Raw genomic sequence first — 17,614 nt, 5'->3', positions numbered from 1 at the left:
ATTCTCAAACTACGTATCCACTAATTCAAGCATTTTAATGGCAGATAATTAGCACCATTGGAACATACAGAAGTATTAAATACAGCAAGTTCTCCATATTTCCAGGTGAAACTTTTGAGCAATTTTAAAGATCATTTATATTGATTTTAGAGAGAGAGAAAGGGAGAGGGAGAAACATCGATGTGAGATAGAAACATCGATTGGCTGCCTTATACCCCCAAGTGGGGACTCCGAAACCTGGGCATGTAGCCTGACTGGAATGGAATCGGCGACCTTTTGGTGCATTGGATGATGCTCAACCAACTGAGCCACACTGGCCAGGGTGAACATTTTGAGCAGCTTAATGATGTATTTGTCCATATTCATTTGCTTGCAACTTCTCCAAAATGTCATCAAGTGGTTAGTTGTTAAGGCCAACACCATTTATTTTTAGACATTAGAAAACATACACACACTTCCAAACACTTCAATACAAAAAGAAAATAGTTACATTCCATTGTAAATGAAGAAAACGAGTAAAAATGTTTGCTCAAGTCTAATGTAATCTAAAACTCGGAAGTTCTTTTTTTTTAGGAAGCATGATATAAAGCAGTAGTCTTCAAACATTTTTGCTCATATACCCCCTAAAATAATTTAACAAATAAGTGGTGTCTTGTGCATATTTAAGTTATATGAAAATTTCATAAGTTTTAGTTATAAAATATACTAGTATAATTTCTGCTGTTATAAATATTGACTTTCTAAAATAAAATTTAAATCAATCTTTCAAATGTATCCCATGTTACATTAAAAGCATACTAGATTGATACCTAGTATTCTTCTAAAATAAAATATTTAAAACAAAAGAATTTGTATTTCCTTTCTACTTTCTTCACAGAATTTTATTCTACTTTGAATCTCAGAAATCTTTTGCTGATCACGCTATTATACTTCTCTGAAGTAAACTTACACAAACAAGCACACACATTCATATTGAAATTACCTTTCAATTAAATTTCTTTGACCATAAGGCCCCAATTTTTTTTAAATCATCTGGATTGAATTATCAATACAACTATTATGAGCACATAATGGATCCAAACAACAAATAAGTTATAAATTTTGACATAAAATCATTACAAATAAAAGGTAAAATTTAATTGGAAAGGTATCTCTTAATGGTATGGATTGGGGTGGGGGGAATCGTGTTTATGAAGCCTTGTTTTAAAAATCTGTTGCCTGGTCCCCTTGTTTGAATCTTTTCCAAGAAATGCACCTTAGTAAGATTCAGGAGACTTTACTTTTCCAAGATGATGACAACTGGCCCCAAGTAGCATCTTAGGCAGATCAACTTAAGGAAGTGAAGGATTTGGAAACTGATCCTTTAAAACGTTCTGTCTGCCGCCCCTTCGCTCCCCCACACACATCCCCTGGAAAGTCTCTGCCTCCTCCTCCCTCCTCCTCGGGGATCCCTGTCACAATTTGAACGCCACTCCTCTAAGAGCCCTAGGAACAGTGTTGCTAAGTTGAGCCACGCTAAACAATTAACTTCCCTGAACACAACTTCGACTAAAGAGCTGATCTTGAACGTTTCTGACATGGTAACATGTTACATTTCGAATCTGCTTTTTGACGGCTTGGCTAGCCAGTGTTACAGCTGTGTGTTATCCGAGCGATCACACCCCATGAGTCAGCTGACTCATTCTATGCATGGCCAGATTCCTAACTAAGAAGCCATATACGGGCGTCATAGCATAATAGCTGGGTCTGTGAAGAAGAGCTCAATTCGGAGCAGAGGCCACGATGGAAAAACACTAGGGAAAGAAATAGGTAGCTTTTACATGTCAATATTAAATGGGTGAAACAGTCTCCTAAAACTGTTTAAAAGGAACTCTCAATTTACGAAATAAACGCTGTACAGTTCTACTATTGCTCATCTTAAAACTTAATGAATAGAGAGGGCCCTTATCCTGTGAAATATCCTAAAATGTTTGGCTCATTGCAGTACCTGGGTAGGCTTTAAGCAGAAAACCTCCCAGAAAGGATATTCTTGGTGTTCAGGCTCTGCAGATACGAGACGACCTTATCCTGGAATGTCAGTGTGGCTTCACATCCACAAGCATCTTTTACGGAGATGAGTCTTCCTGCTTCTTGAATGGCTGATGACAATGACAGGACACGAAATGCTACGGTTAGTTAGAAATCATGGCAAGTCTGGAAATCCCTGATTCGATAGTCCCATTTTTAGGGTCCACCTAAATGCATTTTCTGGAAAGTAAAAGGGTATCATAGGAGCACACACAAAGAGGACAAAATACTTCAGAATGTTAATGTCACAGAAGAAATTGAATTAGGAAATGCGGGGGGCAAACTTCCAATCGTCGAAGCTGGGTGATGGTTATATGTGAGCTCCTTCTGTTTTTTCTATACTTTTGTGATTGCCTGAAATTTTCCAGGACATAAAGTAAATTTTTAAAAGATAGCATAGCGGGAAACCAAGAGCGCAGAGATAAGACAAATAATCTTGTGATATTGTGTCCTCATTAAAAAAAATGAAAATGAGGAAAACCTCTATTTGTGCAGCCAAAATACTTCAAGGTTTAAAACTAGATAATTCCTCATTTCCTATATGGGCTATTATTCTATTGAATTGTTTAAAATGAGAGTTCTAGTTCTTATCCATAAATACTTTGGGTTTTGGGGTTTTTTTAATCTTTATTGTTGAAAGTATTACATATATCCCCTTTTTTCCCCATTGGCCCCTTCTAGCATGCACCCCCCCACCCCACCCCAGGCCCATATATGCTTTGGAAGTAAAGTTGCATTGACATTTAATCAAAGAACCTGGGAGAATGATAATGCTAACTCCTGTTTCTTTCTGTAATTCAGTGAGGCAGCTATTCCTACTGTCTCATAGCCTCTAAAATTGCCTAATAGAAATAAGAATCGCCTCCCAGGTCTGAAGTGTAGCCTTCCAATGGAGTGGTACTACTGCCTGAGGACAGGCAGGGGGCCTTTGCTCCTACATTTTCTCCCACATCCTACAAAGATATGCTAGAGGGCTGGGAGACAAAAACACGCCTGATTAAGTATAATCTACCTACCTGTCCAAACCCTACTGAACCTTTTAGGGCGGGCCAGCTCAAACCCCATCTCAGTCAATGAGTAAGCCAGAATGTAGCTTCTGGATGTAGTACAAGCCCACCCATCATCCCGGGGCAGAGTATAAAATTGGTACTTGGGATACTTTTCCAGTGTATGTTGCCGGGGAGACTGTAAGCTCCGTGAGGGCAGGGGCTCAGTGGGATGTTCTAACGAACAGATCCCACAGAAAACCTGACCACTGCGATGTAGCGCAATTGGAAGTTGAGAGATGGACTCATTCACAACAGCAGCAAAAAGAATAAAAGATTTAGGAATAAATTTAATAAAAGAAGTGCAAGCCGAAACCGGTTTGGCTCAGTGGATAGAGCGTCGGCCTGCGGACTGAAAGGTCCCAGGTTCGATTCCGGTCAAGGGCATGTACCTTGGTTGCGGGCACGTCCCCAGTAGGGGGTGTGCAGGAGGCAGCTGATCGATGTTTCTCTCTCATCGATGTTTCTAACTCTCTCTCCCTCTCCCTTCCTCTCTGTAAAAAATCAATAAAATATATTTAAAAAAAAAAAAAAAAGAAGTGCAAGACTTGTACACTGCTCACTATAAAACATTGGTTCCTCTCCAGTTCCTTCCTCAGGACCTAACGGTACCTGACATGTAACAGTAGCTCCATGAATAGCTGCTGAACAAATAACTCAGTGAATGACTGGGCAAATGAGGTCAGAGCCTTAAACCATTATAAATCATCTCGGAATCCCATTTTCCAGGAGTAAAAAAAAAAAAATGCCCAAGAGGGATTTTGCTTTTTAATTTGAGAGAGAGAGGGAGAGAGGATAGAACCAGATCATGGGAGGAGTAGAATTATTTCATTCTGATGCCAAGGGGAACCCCTGGAGAATTCCAACAGGAAGAATGTGCCTCAGACTTTAAGAGAGAAGAGCTTACTCCTAGGTTGTCCTACCAAACGGAATAGGAGTAAAGGGCCAGTCTTTACCTGAACACGTCTTCTTGTCTTCATTCAGGGTGAAGCCAGTATGACAATCGCAGTGGTAGGACGCGGCCCCATCACTCACACAAATGTGCTGGCAGCCGTGAGAGCCCAGAGCACACTTGTCAGGAACTGACAGGAGTGGTGCAGGGAGGGAAACAGTCACAAATTACAGCGGGAAACCAGCACAGACTTCTGGCAGAAAAAGCTTTGGTTTGGTCCCAACAGGTGTCATCAGCAACAAGTCTCCCCTGTTCACAAGAAGAAAGCCTACTTTCTTGTCTCATATCTCGCCTCCCCTTGGCCTGCCTGCTGTTGCATACACACTTCCGTTTTTTTCTCTTGCCCATATCTGGGGGTGCTGCTCTGTTTTCCTACCCGCAGCACTGGGGCTGCCCTGAGTCTTGATTATATTCTAGAACTCACCTTCAGAACTTGACTGATGACCACCAACGCCTCCAACACCTCCAACCATACATGGAGCTTCTTCGCCCCTACTGAAATTATTCTTAGGGACCCACCTACACATGGAGCTAAATTTGATGCTGCACAAAAAGGCCTGCCCTTGATAGCTTACAAAGTGGGACAGAAAGTACTGACCTACACACGCGCACGCACACACACACACACACACACACACACACACACACACGATGATGATGATGATGATGACGATGACATGTATGAATCCGCCATCTTGTCTTTCTCTTCTACCTCCCTTTCATGCTAATTGTTAACTGTTACCCATCTTGTCTTTCTCTTCTACCTAGCTTGTGCCCTGCACCCTGAGACAGTATAGCTTAGTGTTATGAGCACATGTATCCCAGAGCAAGTACCTGGGTTCAAATCCTGGCTCTGCTACTCATTAGCTGAGTGACTGCGGACAACTTACTTAATCTGCCTGTCCTGTTTCGTGGGTGTATTCATGGAGTAGTCCGCCTAAATTGAAAATTGCCTTGGATGTTTTGTGGGTTTTCTTAAATAAACTGTCCCTTTATTCCACACCTGTTGGTTGAGATGTACATTCGTTTTTGTGTCCTTTTCCCAGGACTTCGATGTTCCTGGCAGCTTAAAGTACCAAGTGGGATACCTGTAAGGACTGGAGACGTGCACCCCACCTGACAGCCCTACCGCCCTGAACAAGCCCGCACAAGCCAGTCCCCTTGCCTGTTCCATCTCTCCACTCCTCCATCAAACTGGCACTATCCTCAAAGGCCCACCGCCAGTCCCACCACCTCTGTGTCGCTCATGCGGACGGAAAAGGGGCCACCTACCAAACCTGACAAGCTCCGGGGAGGCCTGTGTGGTGGCCTTCCATACTCAGAGATGGAAAGTACCCGCATAGGAGGGTCTGAAATTAAAACTTCCTAACTAAAAGCAGTTCAAGGCAGGTAGTCATGTCCGAGGGCAGTATTTTTCCTAACAAAGGTCAACCTTCACCTTAACTGAGGCTGTCTGTTGTCTTTCTGATTCGCAGATAACATGCCTGATAGCTTACCTTCGGAATATCAAAGTAATTCTTTTTTCCAGACCCCTCAAAGCACAACCACTGCACCAGAGTGGAGATCGCAAACCCCCTCATTGTTATCATCATGCTGATGGTTAACTGTTAACCATCCTATACCCGCCTGTGGAAAAGAAGTCTGTGTCTATTCCTTTTACTTTTTATGCAGACCCAGAGATTTCCCCACTTGGCATTCTCCAGCCTCCCTAACCTATCACCGCTGGATTTCATGGCACTCCCTTACATCTGCCCTTTTGATTCCAATGTGTAAGGTAAGTGGTAAACCCTGGCTGGTGCGGCTCATTTGTTTGGGCGTCATTCCATGCACTGAAGGGTCACCGGTTGGATTCCTGGTCAGGACACATACCCAGGTTGCCTTCACATACAGGAGACAACTGATCAATGTTTTTTTTCATACATCGATGTCTATCTGTTGGTCTGTCTGTCTCTCTCTCTCTCTCAGATCAATTTTTTTAAAGTGGTAAAACTGCCATTTTCTGGAGCATTTTCTTCACCCATTGAGATTCTGCTTCCCAGCAATTGTTGTCAGTTTGACTCAAATAAACTCATAAAAATTCCTACAGGTTTGGACGTCTCTTACGTTGACACTCACTAGAGATAACAAGTGAACATGCCCTCCATCCTGGCCCTTAGCTACCGTCAGTCCCTCTCCCGGGCTACGTAGTCTCGGCTTACTTAAGACATTGGGTCTCTTTGGCCGTAAAGAGAGGCAGAAACTTAGGCTTTATATGCGCACAGTGCTCAGCAGTCCTGGGAACAAAACAGGTGCTCAGTTCTCTTTCCTTGATGCCATTTTTTTACAAAGGAAATTGGTGATAGCCATTTCCCTTCATCCCTCTTATAAAGGTCACCTAATATATCTCCTCCAGGGAGAGGAAACCATACATAAAATCTAAAAAATATATGCCAGAACTAAACAGCACCTGGAGAGCTAGGAGTTTCTCTTAGGAGTGTTTTTACATTATAAATGCCACTGTGTTCTGCCAGTGAGTTTAAATCAAGTTAATGAGGATTCGAGTTCGGGCATGGGCGCGCTAGCCAAGTCTCAGATGCTTCGAAGATTGATCATCTAGAAACTGTCAGGGAATGACTTGCCGCAAACTTACTGGAAGATCCATGTGGGTCTAATTCAGTCATTACAAAGTCTCCTTTACTAACACGATCCAGCTTTAAGATTAACGCCACAGAAAGGTTCAAAGCCAAGTTTTAATTGGAAAAAGATCAGTTCAGCCTATCACACCAAATAATTCCTGTCCAACTGACTTCCTCTAAGGTTTCCCATTTGCTTTACAAGCCCCCAGTGTACAGAGCTACAAAATTTTCCTGGATAAGGACCCTCCATTCACTGAGCTTGCCTCATGTCCCCCACTCCCCAGCCATTTCCCAGTAATTTTCTGAAGTCATCCACGTTTGCTGATTCTGCTGAGCTCATTGTCCTCTGCCAGGCGTCCTCAAACTACGGCCCGCGGGCCACATGTGGCCCGCCGAGGACATTGATCCGGCCCGCCGGGTGCCGCTGCCTGTCCTGCTTAGCAGCCGACGCGTCCCGGGCCCGCAGTGCGCATAGGAATTTGTTCATAGTTTTTTTTTTAAACTATAGTCCGGCCCTCCAACGGTCTGAGGGACAGGGAACTGGCCCCCTGTTTAAAAAGTTTGAGGACCCCTGCATGCGTGCCTTAGTCTGTGAGCACAGTAGAATGTCTGCAGCCTGGTTCTTTAAGTTGCCTTGAAGAATCTCTCTCTTGGGAAATTGCAAGTTAGTTTCACTGCAATAGAAAGGAGCCACGTGTGAAAGTGTTTGCTGAGGGTGCCTTACCTGAGCAGGTTTTGTTATCTTGATTCAGGGTGTAGCCCTCATAGCATTCACAGTGATGGGACCCAGCTCTGTCGTTCACACAAATGTGCTGACAGCCATGTGTCCCTAAAGCACATTGATCTTGAGCTGCCAAACAAAAGCCCAGGAGAGAAGAAATTCAACAACATAAAAAAATGCAGTATGTTACATATATACAGAAATCTCATTTGCAGCTAGAATATGTCAGAAGCAAACCCCTTTCAAAGGCATCAATTCCATGTGCGCTTCCTGGAAGCCAGCTGAGTTCAACAAAATCCGACACACACAGTACTCATTCTTCTACTTTCCCAACTCCTTTCAGAACCACCTATATTGAGTTTTTATAACCTAAATATATCACAAAATGCTTTCTAAAGCATTCCTTTTAGGTTTATTTGTACTTTTACTGAATCAGAGCAATACCAACAGTTGAGTAGCTACTTATACTAGATTCAGAAAGACATAGAGTTTGAAGAAAGTGTAGTTCAACCCCCGCCTGTTATACGTGAGGACACTGAGTCCAAAGGAGACCCTCTGACTCAGAACAGCATCAGAACTCAAGACCCAAATGCACTCAGTGCACTTATTCTGGGAACCGACATGAGATTTTTTTAATTACTTTTTCTTTTTAACCTTTTCACTTTGAAATAATTTCAGGTATATGAAAAAGTTGCAAAATAGTATAGAGAGGTCCTATTCTTCATCCAGTTTCCCCAGATTTAACATATTAAATAATCATAGTGTAATTATCAAAACCAGGAACTTAACACTAATACAATACCACGAACTAAAATACAGATTAGTTCATTACTAATTTAAGCATTCAAATTTTGCCAATTATCCCACCAATGTCCCTTCTCTGGCCCAGGATCCCACATTGCATTAAGTTGTCACGTCTCTAGTCTCCTTCAGTCTGTAATATTTCCTGCCTTTCATTGCCTTTCGTGACTCTGACACTTTGTAGGGTATTTCTCAGACTGGGTTTGTCTGACATTTCCTCATGATTCTGAAATTTTAGCAAGAATACCACAGGAGCGCTCCTGTGCCCTCAGTACATGGTGTCAAGAGATGCATGATGTCACTCTATGTCCCTGGCGTTGATGTCAACTTGGATCACTTGGCAAAACTGGTGTCTGCCAGATTGCCCCACTCTGACGTTACTATTTCCCCTCTGTAAGCAATAAATATCCTGAGGGGTGTTATTTTATTTCAGCTGACTGTCTTTCTTCAGCGTTTGGAAAGGACTGTTAGGGCGGGCACAGAGAAGGAATGAACAACACTCTTACACATGTGGGCCGTGATACATACCTACGGCTTTTTCTAAGTTTTCTAACAACACCTAGAAGGGGGAAAAGCCAGGGTGGCAAGAGAGGAAAACAGATGAAGTTTCCCATCCGTGTGACCCGCCCTCTACCACTGCTCACAGCCAGGCAGGCAAAGAGGTGGTAGCAGTGAAGCCTCCTTCCCGCTTACCTGCACACGCTTTCCTGTCTTCCTTCAAAGTGTAACCTTCGTGGCACTCACAGTGGTAAGAGCCAGCTCTGTCGTTCACACAGATGTGCTCACAACCGTGAGTGTTCAGAGCACACTTATCGATGGCTATCGAAAATGATCAGGGCAAATGTGAACACATGGAAGCATGAATCAATAATTATAGACCACACACAGATGCACGCGCACACACACACATGCACACACACACACACACACACACACAGAGCTGTGGGCAGCTCGGCACAACAGGAAAGCTACGGGGCTGGAAGCTGGGAACCGACTTTCTGGTCTCGGCTCTTTCCTCACAGACCCCATGCATGAGTAAGTCTCCCTTCTTTGCGTCTTAATTTATTATCTTTAAAATAAGTAAGTTGAATTAAATGATCTCTAAGTTTTTTTCCGCTCCAACACTTTTTTCCAGGACTTAAGTGGGCCTAGATCCCATTCTTCATTGCCTGTGTGTGAGTATTCCCATTCCACATGAGTGAGGACCTCTCTACGTTTTCTTCTAGATCCCATGAGCATCCATGGCCACAGAGAGGAAAGGGTAGCTTTTCATGTAATTAAATAAAATCCACGAAAATTTCCAAACCCTCAAAAGGACCAAGAATTTTGTACCATAATAGGCTGATTTATGTATCACCTCACTTTTCTTCTCATTTTCCTTTTGATAAACAACAATCCATCAGCCAACAGTCAATTAGGAGAAAAGCACAAGGCCAGGCCAGAACCTGGGGAGCAGGTCCCCGAATCTAAGTTCCATTCAGCCCTCCTCGGGTACGCAGGCCTCACCTGAACACGTCTTCTTATCGGCATTCAAGGAATACCCTTGGCTGCACTCACAGTGGTGCTTGCCGTTCCCGTCACTGACACACACGTGCTGGCACCGGTGTGTGCCAAGCATGCACGGGTCCACTGCTGGGCAAAGGAAGTGGGCGACCGTCAGTTGACGACAGACACGTAAACATTTCAGGTACGTTCTCTCATGTCAAAAAGACATCGCTCTCTGGTTTCTTTCCAATTCTGTCTTTAGTTCACCGTCAGTCTTGACTATTTGTTTCTGCCCTGGCTAGAAATACCATCCTTAAACTAGTCATGTTACTAATTTTAAATCACAGATCTTATTGTTAACTTTCTCAAAAAAAAAAAAAAAAGAAGGAAGAGGAGGAGGAGGAGGAGGAAGGAAGAAAGAGAGAATTCTTATGGATCAGGCAATTGGATATTCATTCAACGTATCCACCTACCCATGAAAAAATACTTTTGTTTCCCCAAAGCCAGAAACGGGGAAGAGGATCATGTATCTCCTGAAGTTCTATGAGCTAACTGTCCCATTGCAGCTGGAATCTGGTTTCTGGGGGTTCTATAGTGTGTGCCCAAACAGAATTCACACACAGGTGCGTTCCTCTAGGCCCAGAACTCGCTCACACTTGGGCATATACGAACGTACAGTGGGGAATGGCAGTGCAGGTCACTGCCTTCTGAATAGGCAGCAAACTTAAACATACGCAACTTCAGGGCCTCTGATCTCAGTAAGGAGAATAAACTCAATCGCTATAACACAAACAGGTAAAAAGAAAAAAAACACACAAAATAAACTCAACTATATTAGCTAAACTGCATCCCCATCTTTTCCCTTCTAGAGCCGTTTATATCTCATTGGCTTTTTTTCCTAGTGAGATATTTTGAACGAAGACTCAATGCGTTTAGTCATTTCTGGTGGAGGGGGCTGGAACCCCTGGGGCAGGTCACCAGCCTCCATTGCTTTGGCAACGGGACAAGCCTCATATTTTCCCAAGAAGAGCCTTTTCATGGGATGGTCGTTCTAGTCCGTGAACCACAGCAAGCTGCTTTTGCTCCTCGGTCTTTTTTCCCCAGGAACAAGCAGGTCTTTTGTACCAGAAGGAAAAGATTGCCACTCACCACTTATTACTCTATGGCCTTCAAGCCCAACCCCAGGTGCCGGCTGTGAGAGCCAACTTTGCCGCAGACCAACGTCTCTATGGCAAGCTCTCACCCACAAGCACAGGGGGCCTTCCTGGGAGAAAGACAGCCATTTTCCTTTGGGAAAACCAATGAATGCCAAGTAGATGCCACCAAAACCAACGACAGCTTGTGAGAGCCCAGTGTCCTGGGACAGGAAAGACAAGGGGATCCCAGCCAGGTCTGGCTGAGGTGAGGCCAAGCTTTGCTCCAGACCAAGCTTCATCTCCCATTTCCTGACAGACTGGTGATTGCTGAGTTTCCCTTTGTTTAGATATAGTGTCTCCTTGAAATACACAGTTGTAAGTATTACTTCACTGGTTTGTCTCATCCCCACCGCCAAATTACTGCTTGATGGTTAGGAAGGGACAAATTTCATCTTTGTGTCATCGGTGGTCAATAACTGTGTGTTACATAAATAAATGTGGAATAGATTATACAGCAAAAAGTATCTACATTTTAAAATTCACCTTAACTAGAAATCTGTCTACGCCTGCTTGGAGACTTCCATAAAGGCCTTCAAAAGATTATCTCCAAATGACAAAAAATTATAATAATAAAGCATGATGATAGATATAGATGATAGATAGATTATAAGAAAAATAAGTTTAAAAATAAAGTAAATAATATAGTATAAGTTCCACATTCATAATTCTGATCAGTGAGTAATAATAAACTCCAGCTTTGAATGGATTCAGATTCATGAATTTGGCTAATTCATGCTAAAAATTCCAATTTCAAGCTCCATCCTAAAGGAAGAAATGAGGACAGTAACAGAAGGATTTAAAAAAAAAAAAAAAAAAAAAAAGCCCTGGCCGGTTTGGCTCAGTGGATAGAGCATCGGCCTGTGGACTGAAAGGTCCCGGGTTCGATTCCAGTCAAGGGCACGTACCTTGTTTGTAGGCTCCTGGCCTTGGTCAGGGGCATGTGGAAGGCAACCAATTGATGTGTCTCTCTCACATCGGTGTTTCTTTCTGTCTCTCCCTCTCCCTTCCACTCTCTCTAAAAATCAGTGGAAAAAATATGCTCAGACGAAGATTTAAAAATAAAACAAAATAAATTTAAAAATCATTATTATTGAAAGTATTACAGATGTTCCTTTAAAAAAACAAACAAGCCCTGCTCTTTCTACCTGTGAAGTGAGCTGAAATCCCCGGTCCCCCTGGTTCCTGACCCTGTCCCTCCATGAAGAACAGTCAGAGAAAGAAGGGAACCTCAGAGCTGGAGCATCACTGGCTGTCCACTCTGCCTGCCAGTTACGCTGAAGCAGGCTGCCTGGCCCCTGCATGGACACACGCCGGCCCTGTCTTCTGCAGGAACAAGAGGAGTTCTGTGAACTCTAGACATGGGCAAACTAGAGAAAATATCGGGGGAAATGCAGGGGTGGGCAGGAGGGAGGAGAGCAGGCCTGTGTGTTTTATTTTTATTTTTCTCTGACCCCAACAGGGAACAGCATGATCATTTATCCAGGATTATTTCCAGACCTTCCCATTTCTAATGCAAACAGGGAGATTTTAGGAGCAATCCAAGTTATAGAGAAGGCAGCTCTATATTCCTAAACCAACAAGTGTGTTTAAGTTGGTAAAAAAAAAAAAAAAAAAAAAGACACAAAAAGCATTGCTTCTATTTAAGTTTTCCATAAAATTTCCACCAAAAAAAAAAAAAAAGAAAGAAAGAAAAGAAAAGAAAAAGGACAGAATTCTTTTTTTTCTTCTGCTTCATAATGTTTGACTATAGCATCCTTGCTAGTTGCAAAGACTTACCGCAGAAGGTTTCCTGGAACCTGGAGGAAAGTTTCTCAATGACCCCGTAGGTCTCCACGTAGAACACGTGCTCGTCCAGGGGTTCACTGGCCATCATCTTGAGCGACTCCCGGTCCGCCCGGTCCACACCCACCGCATAGAGCTCAATGCCGGACGCCCGCGCCCGGGCCGCCACCTCGTTCACCTGGTCCTGGGGCCGCCCGTCGGTCACGATGATGGCTACCTTCGGGATGTTAGAGCTGGGCCCCCGGGCTCCTGCCTCCACTGTGAAGGCTTTCTCCATCGCTGTTTGGATGGCCAGGCCCGACATGGTGCCCGTAGACAAGGGTGTGATTCGCCCCACGGCCTCTTTCAGGGATTTCTTATCCAAGTGGGTCTGGAGGTGAAACTCGATGTTCACGGTGCTGGCATAGTTCACCACTGCCACCCGCGTGTCCGCCGCCCCGATGTCCAGAGTGTCGATGATCCGGGAGACAAAGGTTTTCACCTTGGTGAACTCCAAGGGCCGTACACTGCGGGAACTGTCGATGATAAACACCAAGTCCAGGGGTCTGCTCTTGCAAAAGCCTGCGAGGAAGGTGTGGGGAACAGAAGTGACTATGCAGTGATCTGACCTCAATCAGAATGCTCTGAGACTGGAGGTCAGACAAGGCTGCAACCCCTACCTCCCAGTGGCCCGCTGTCTGCTATCATCCCCAAGATCATCTCCCTTTGGATGTTGACAGCCGGTAGGCCTTCCGAATGCCCTGATGAGAATTCACACGAGGCTGTGCATTACATAATTTAATTTCCTAATAGGGGCTGGAAGTTGATGCTTCTCTAAGGCTATCTACCCCAATATCTCATCTGTAGGCTGGCTGAGCCCTTCAATTTCACGTAGATCCTCATCCCTTTGCTTCAAGTTTTGTACTCAAGGTTCCTCTTGACTCCCAGGAATGAATGGATTCTAGACCCTTCTTGGGCGCCTTGGCTAGCTGAGGCCATGGGGCAAAGTGTCCCTGAACAGTATGCAAGGTGAACTGTCGGGGCAGCCGCATTGCACGCCACCCTGCCCACCTCCCTGGGGTGAACACTGCTCCAGAGTAGCCCTAAGTCTCCCTCTAGCTGGTCATTAATTCATGTTTAGGGAACTCAAGGGCCCAACTAGCCTGAGCTACGCTGAAAGTAGAAGGAGGGATGACAACTACGTCTGATTGAGGCATGTTAACTGCACTTCCAACTCTGTGGGTGTTTCTTCTTTTCTTTTTTTTCTTTTTTGATGTATTTATTTTTTTTATTTTAATATCTTTTTTTTATTAAGGTATTATATGTGTACATATCTTACCATTGCCCACCCCACCCCACTCCCATACATGCCCTCACCCCCCAATGTTTTGCATCCGTTGGCTACTCTTATATGCATGCATATAAGTCCTTCAGTTGATCTCTTATTTCCCCCACCTCTCCCTAAGTGGGTGTTTCTTGTTTAAAGAAACATAGATTGAGATTTGGCACCAATCCCACGTCCCTATCAAACCCTTAGTCACCTCTCTTTCATTTTTTCATTCACCAAAGTTTTTTTTAGGGTGGGGAGAGGAAACACTTCCCCACTGCTCCCCAATCCCCCCAGGGCAGTGGCGGCCTCTGAACGGCTGGGCCTAATCTAGGTCAGGAGGCTTAGAGAGAAGCCAGTTATTAAATGTCTTTTTTCAAGTCATTCCTCCTTTTCTCCCAACACACACACACACTCATCATACACACCAAGTCCTAAATGGAAATAAGATCCCTGGACATTAATTGTCAATCAAACTTCTTTCCTTTCCTAATAGGGGCTGGGAGTTGATGCTACTCTAAGGCAATCTACTCAAGTGAGTAGGGAAAAGGTAGATTCAAAATAAATTCCTAGGCTAAGCATGGGACAGGAATTATATAACTATATAGTTTTAAAAAAACCTAAAATTATCCTTTTGGTTTTATCCTGCTGCCTGCAGGTATTCGATTAAGCAAATAATAATATCCTACCATCATAACACTTTCGAGATCACAGGGTACCAACACAACAACCCTGTGAAGTCGGAGGTGCAGAGGTTGCTTTTATACGCATTTTACAGACGAGAAGCCTGGGTCTCAGGGAGGTGTAAGAGCTAGAAAGTGGTGGATCATGGATCGGACTCCGGGTTTCTTGACTCCCCGCCTCCCGGGCTTTTCCCTGCATGGTTACCTCTCCCTGAGGCAACGTTTTCCATCACAGAAGTCAACGTTACCTCCTGTACCTAGCAAACATCCTGCTACTCTGGAAGCTTTCTCTGCCACATGAACCAACTCCTGACTCAAAGGGGAAATGGCATTCTTCGGAAAAGACCACCCCTAGCCCTGACTCCTTCCTTCTCGAACCTCAGTTTGCACCAGGGAGGGAAGGAACGCACTGAAGCCGGCCTCTCCCTCCCACTGCGCCCCTACCAGGTGTCCTTCCCCCCACCCCCAACCCAGACAGTACCTGCAGCACCGGCCCCCGCTCCGGGCTGCCCGGCCCCCGAAGAGGGCGCGCGTGGGGGGACGCCCGGAGCGAGGCGGCGCCCGGGGCTGCCCCCCGGGCCATGGGTCCCCAGCGTCTGGAAGCCTGGGCGGGCCAGGGGAGCGGGGACAGTGTGGGCTGCGGGGCTCGGCAGCAGCAGCAGCGGCAGCAGCAGCAGGAGCAGTCCCGAGGGGATGCGCCGCATGGTGTCCACACCGGGTGATCTCTCGCAGGCTGAGTTCGTCGCAGCCCGGACCAGGCGCACCGACGGATTTAAGTGAATGGCCCGCGCCTGGACCAGCGGCCAAGAGCGTGGAACCCCCGCAGCGGAGCCAATGACTGGGCAGCTGGGCCAGGGGGGCGGTGCCAGGTTTAAGTCAATGGCCCGCCCCCGCCCAGCAGAGCCAATGACTGGGCAGCTGGGCCAGGGGGGCGGTGCCCGGGCCCTCCCCCTCCCCCCCCCCTCCCACACACACACCTGATGGCTGGGCCTCCGCTGGGTGGGCTCAGCCCTTGCCGCCCTCTCTAAACCCTGGAGGGGCCAGTCCAGGGCCTCAGCCCGCCCGACCCTCCACCCCCGCTAGAAGCCACCTGACCTAACCCCGGGCGCCTCGGGCCATCCCTAGTCCCTAGTGTCCCCAGGACTAGGCCGGGGCTCCACCCTCCCTCTCCGTGCAGCCCTGCCCCAAGTCTTCATCCTGCTCCCCACACTACATTCCTTTCCCTGGCCGAGGGACCCACCTTTTGCGGTGGGTTCTCAGTTAAAAAAAAAAAAAAAAAGCCTCAGATTGCAGCATGAATAGCAATGCTTTCATACCGGTTCAAACATCTGCACACACTATTGACCTTACAGGGGTGGGCAAAAGTATGTTCCCCAGAATAGAATGGCAAACAAACATTCCCCAGAGAGGCCCTACTAGCTGGAGAAGCGAAGACAAGGCAGCCTGCGAGGCGCTCTCCCGCCCACATCCTAGTTCTTCTCCAGCAGGTGGCCACCAGGTCTGGAATGTGTGGGTTCCTGACTTCAGGCAGGAGAGATTTCACGGCAGCGGGTATTTCGAGAGTAAGTTTATTGAAGCTGGAGACGGTGAAACAAAGGAAGGGTTTAGGGTAGAAGAGGCCACATCACAGCAGCAGGAGTGAGCCTCGATGGGGCTACCTAGACTGGGGGGGAGGAGGGGGGCGGAGGGTGTCACATTAGGAAAAAAGGTATTTTCCATGACAGCACAGAGCTGGAAGCTGGCCAAGGGAGTCCTCCAGGAACTCACAGTCTCCTGGGAGAGAAGTGATCAAAGCAGGTGACTTTTGAGTGAGTCATAAAACATGACAAAGAACATGAACTCCAATGGAACCTTTCCCGTCTTCCTGCTTCCAGACTTTGGCCCTTTAAAACCCACGCTCCACCCAGTAACCTTAAAGTCATTCTCTTCTTAAACCCCGCACCTTCACTTCCAGGACAACCCCAACTACCCGACCCACTTGATTGCAGGCTCCAGGAGGGCAGGGCCAATGCCTGCACTGTTCGCTGCTGAATTCCCCTAAGCTCTACCTCACCACCGGCAGGTTCAGTCTATGGTGGGGGGAGACTTCAGGGAATGGAAGATGATACCACAGAGCTGGTATCCAGCTCTTCCTGGGCAGGCCCATGAGCAGGAAGGACAGTTTGTAGAAGAAAACACCTGGCATTGCTTTTTCCAAGAGTCTAAGGACGCTGAGGAAACGGCTTTGCTGTTTCACTTCACTGCCTGGCAGGACAGCTCTGTGCTGGGCGGCGCCCCCTTCCTCGGGCCTCCCCCGCCACCTGGCTCCTTCTCTGAAGTTCAGAGTTCTGGAGAAGCAACATAAAGCACCATGGTCTGTCTCAGCACATTTGCATGTAGCCATATGGAAAATTTAAAACTATTTGGTTAGACTAGGGCAGTCGTCGGCAAACTGCGGCTCGCGAGCCACATGCGGCTCTTTGGCCCCTGGAGTGTGGCTCTTCCACAAAATACCACGGCCTGGGCGAGTCTATTTTGAAGAAGTGGCGCTAGAAGAAGTATAAGTTTAAAAAATTTGGCTCTCAAAAGAAATTCAATCGTTGTCCTGTTGATATTTGGCTCTGTTGACTGAGTTTGCCCACCACTGGATTAGGGCATAAATTATGGTTAGCTTTCTTTTTTTTTTTTTAATATATTTTATTGATATTTCACAGAGAGGAAGGGAGAGGGATAGAGAGCCAGAAACATCGATGAGAGAGAAACATCGATCAGCTGCCTCCTGCACACCTCCCACTGGGGATGTGCCCGCAACCAAGGTACATGCCCTTGACCGGAATCGAACCCGGGACCCTTCAGTCCGCAGGCCAACGCTCTATCCACTGAGCCAAACCGATTTCGGCTGGTTAGCTTTCTTTAGAAAGTCATGTTAATACTGCTATATTGTTTTTACAGTTCTAAAAAGACTATTTATAGTCAGCTCT

At 45.9% G+C, this 17,614-nt stretch overlaps 1 protein-coding gene across 1 annotated transcript; it reads right to left on the bottom strand.

The window, feature by feature from the left end:
* Positions 1 to 340: 340 nt before the first annotated feature.
* Positions 341 to 15,358, bottom strand: MATN3 (matrilin 3; the record flags this gene model as incomplete). The annotated part of the gene is made up of 8 exons (XM_080684975.1): positions 341 to 396; positions 2,028 to 2,138; positions 4,070 to 4,195; positions 7,405 to 7,530; positions 8,896 to 9,021; positions 9,709 to 9,834; positions 12,660 to 13,226; positions 15,136 to 15,358. The coding sequence occupies 8 exons, from the start codon at positions 15,356 to 15,358 to the stop codon at positions 341 to 343; spliced, it is 1,461 nt and encodes a 486-aa protein (XP_080541101.1).
* Between the last annotated feature and the right edge of the window lie 2,256 nt (positions 15,359 to 17,614).

The sequence above is a fragment of the Plecotus auritus genome (genome assembly GCF_963455305.1).
Source record: "Plecotus auritus genome assembly, chromosome: 8".
NCBI lineage: Eukaryota > Metazoa > Chordata > Mammalia > Chiroptera > Vespertilionidae > Plecotus > Plecotus auritus.
Note: the sequence above shows the minus strand (reverse complement) of the source record. Positions and strands in the feature narration are given on the sequence as shown.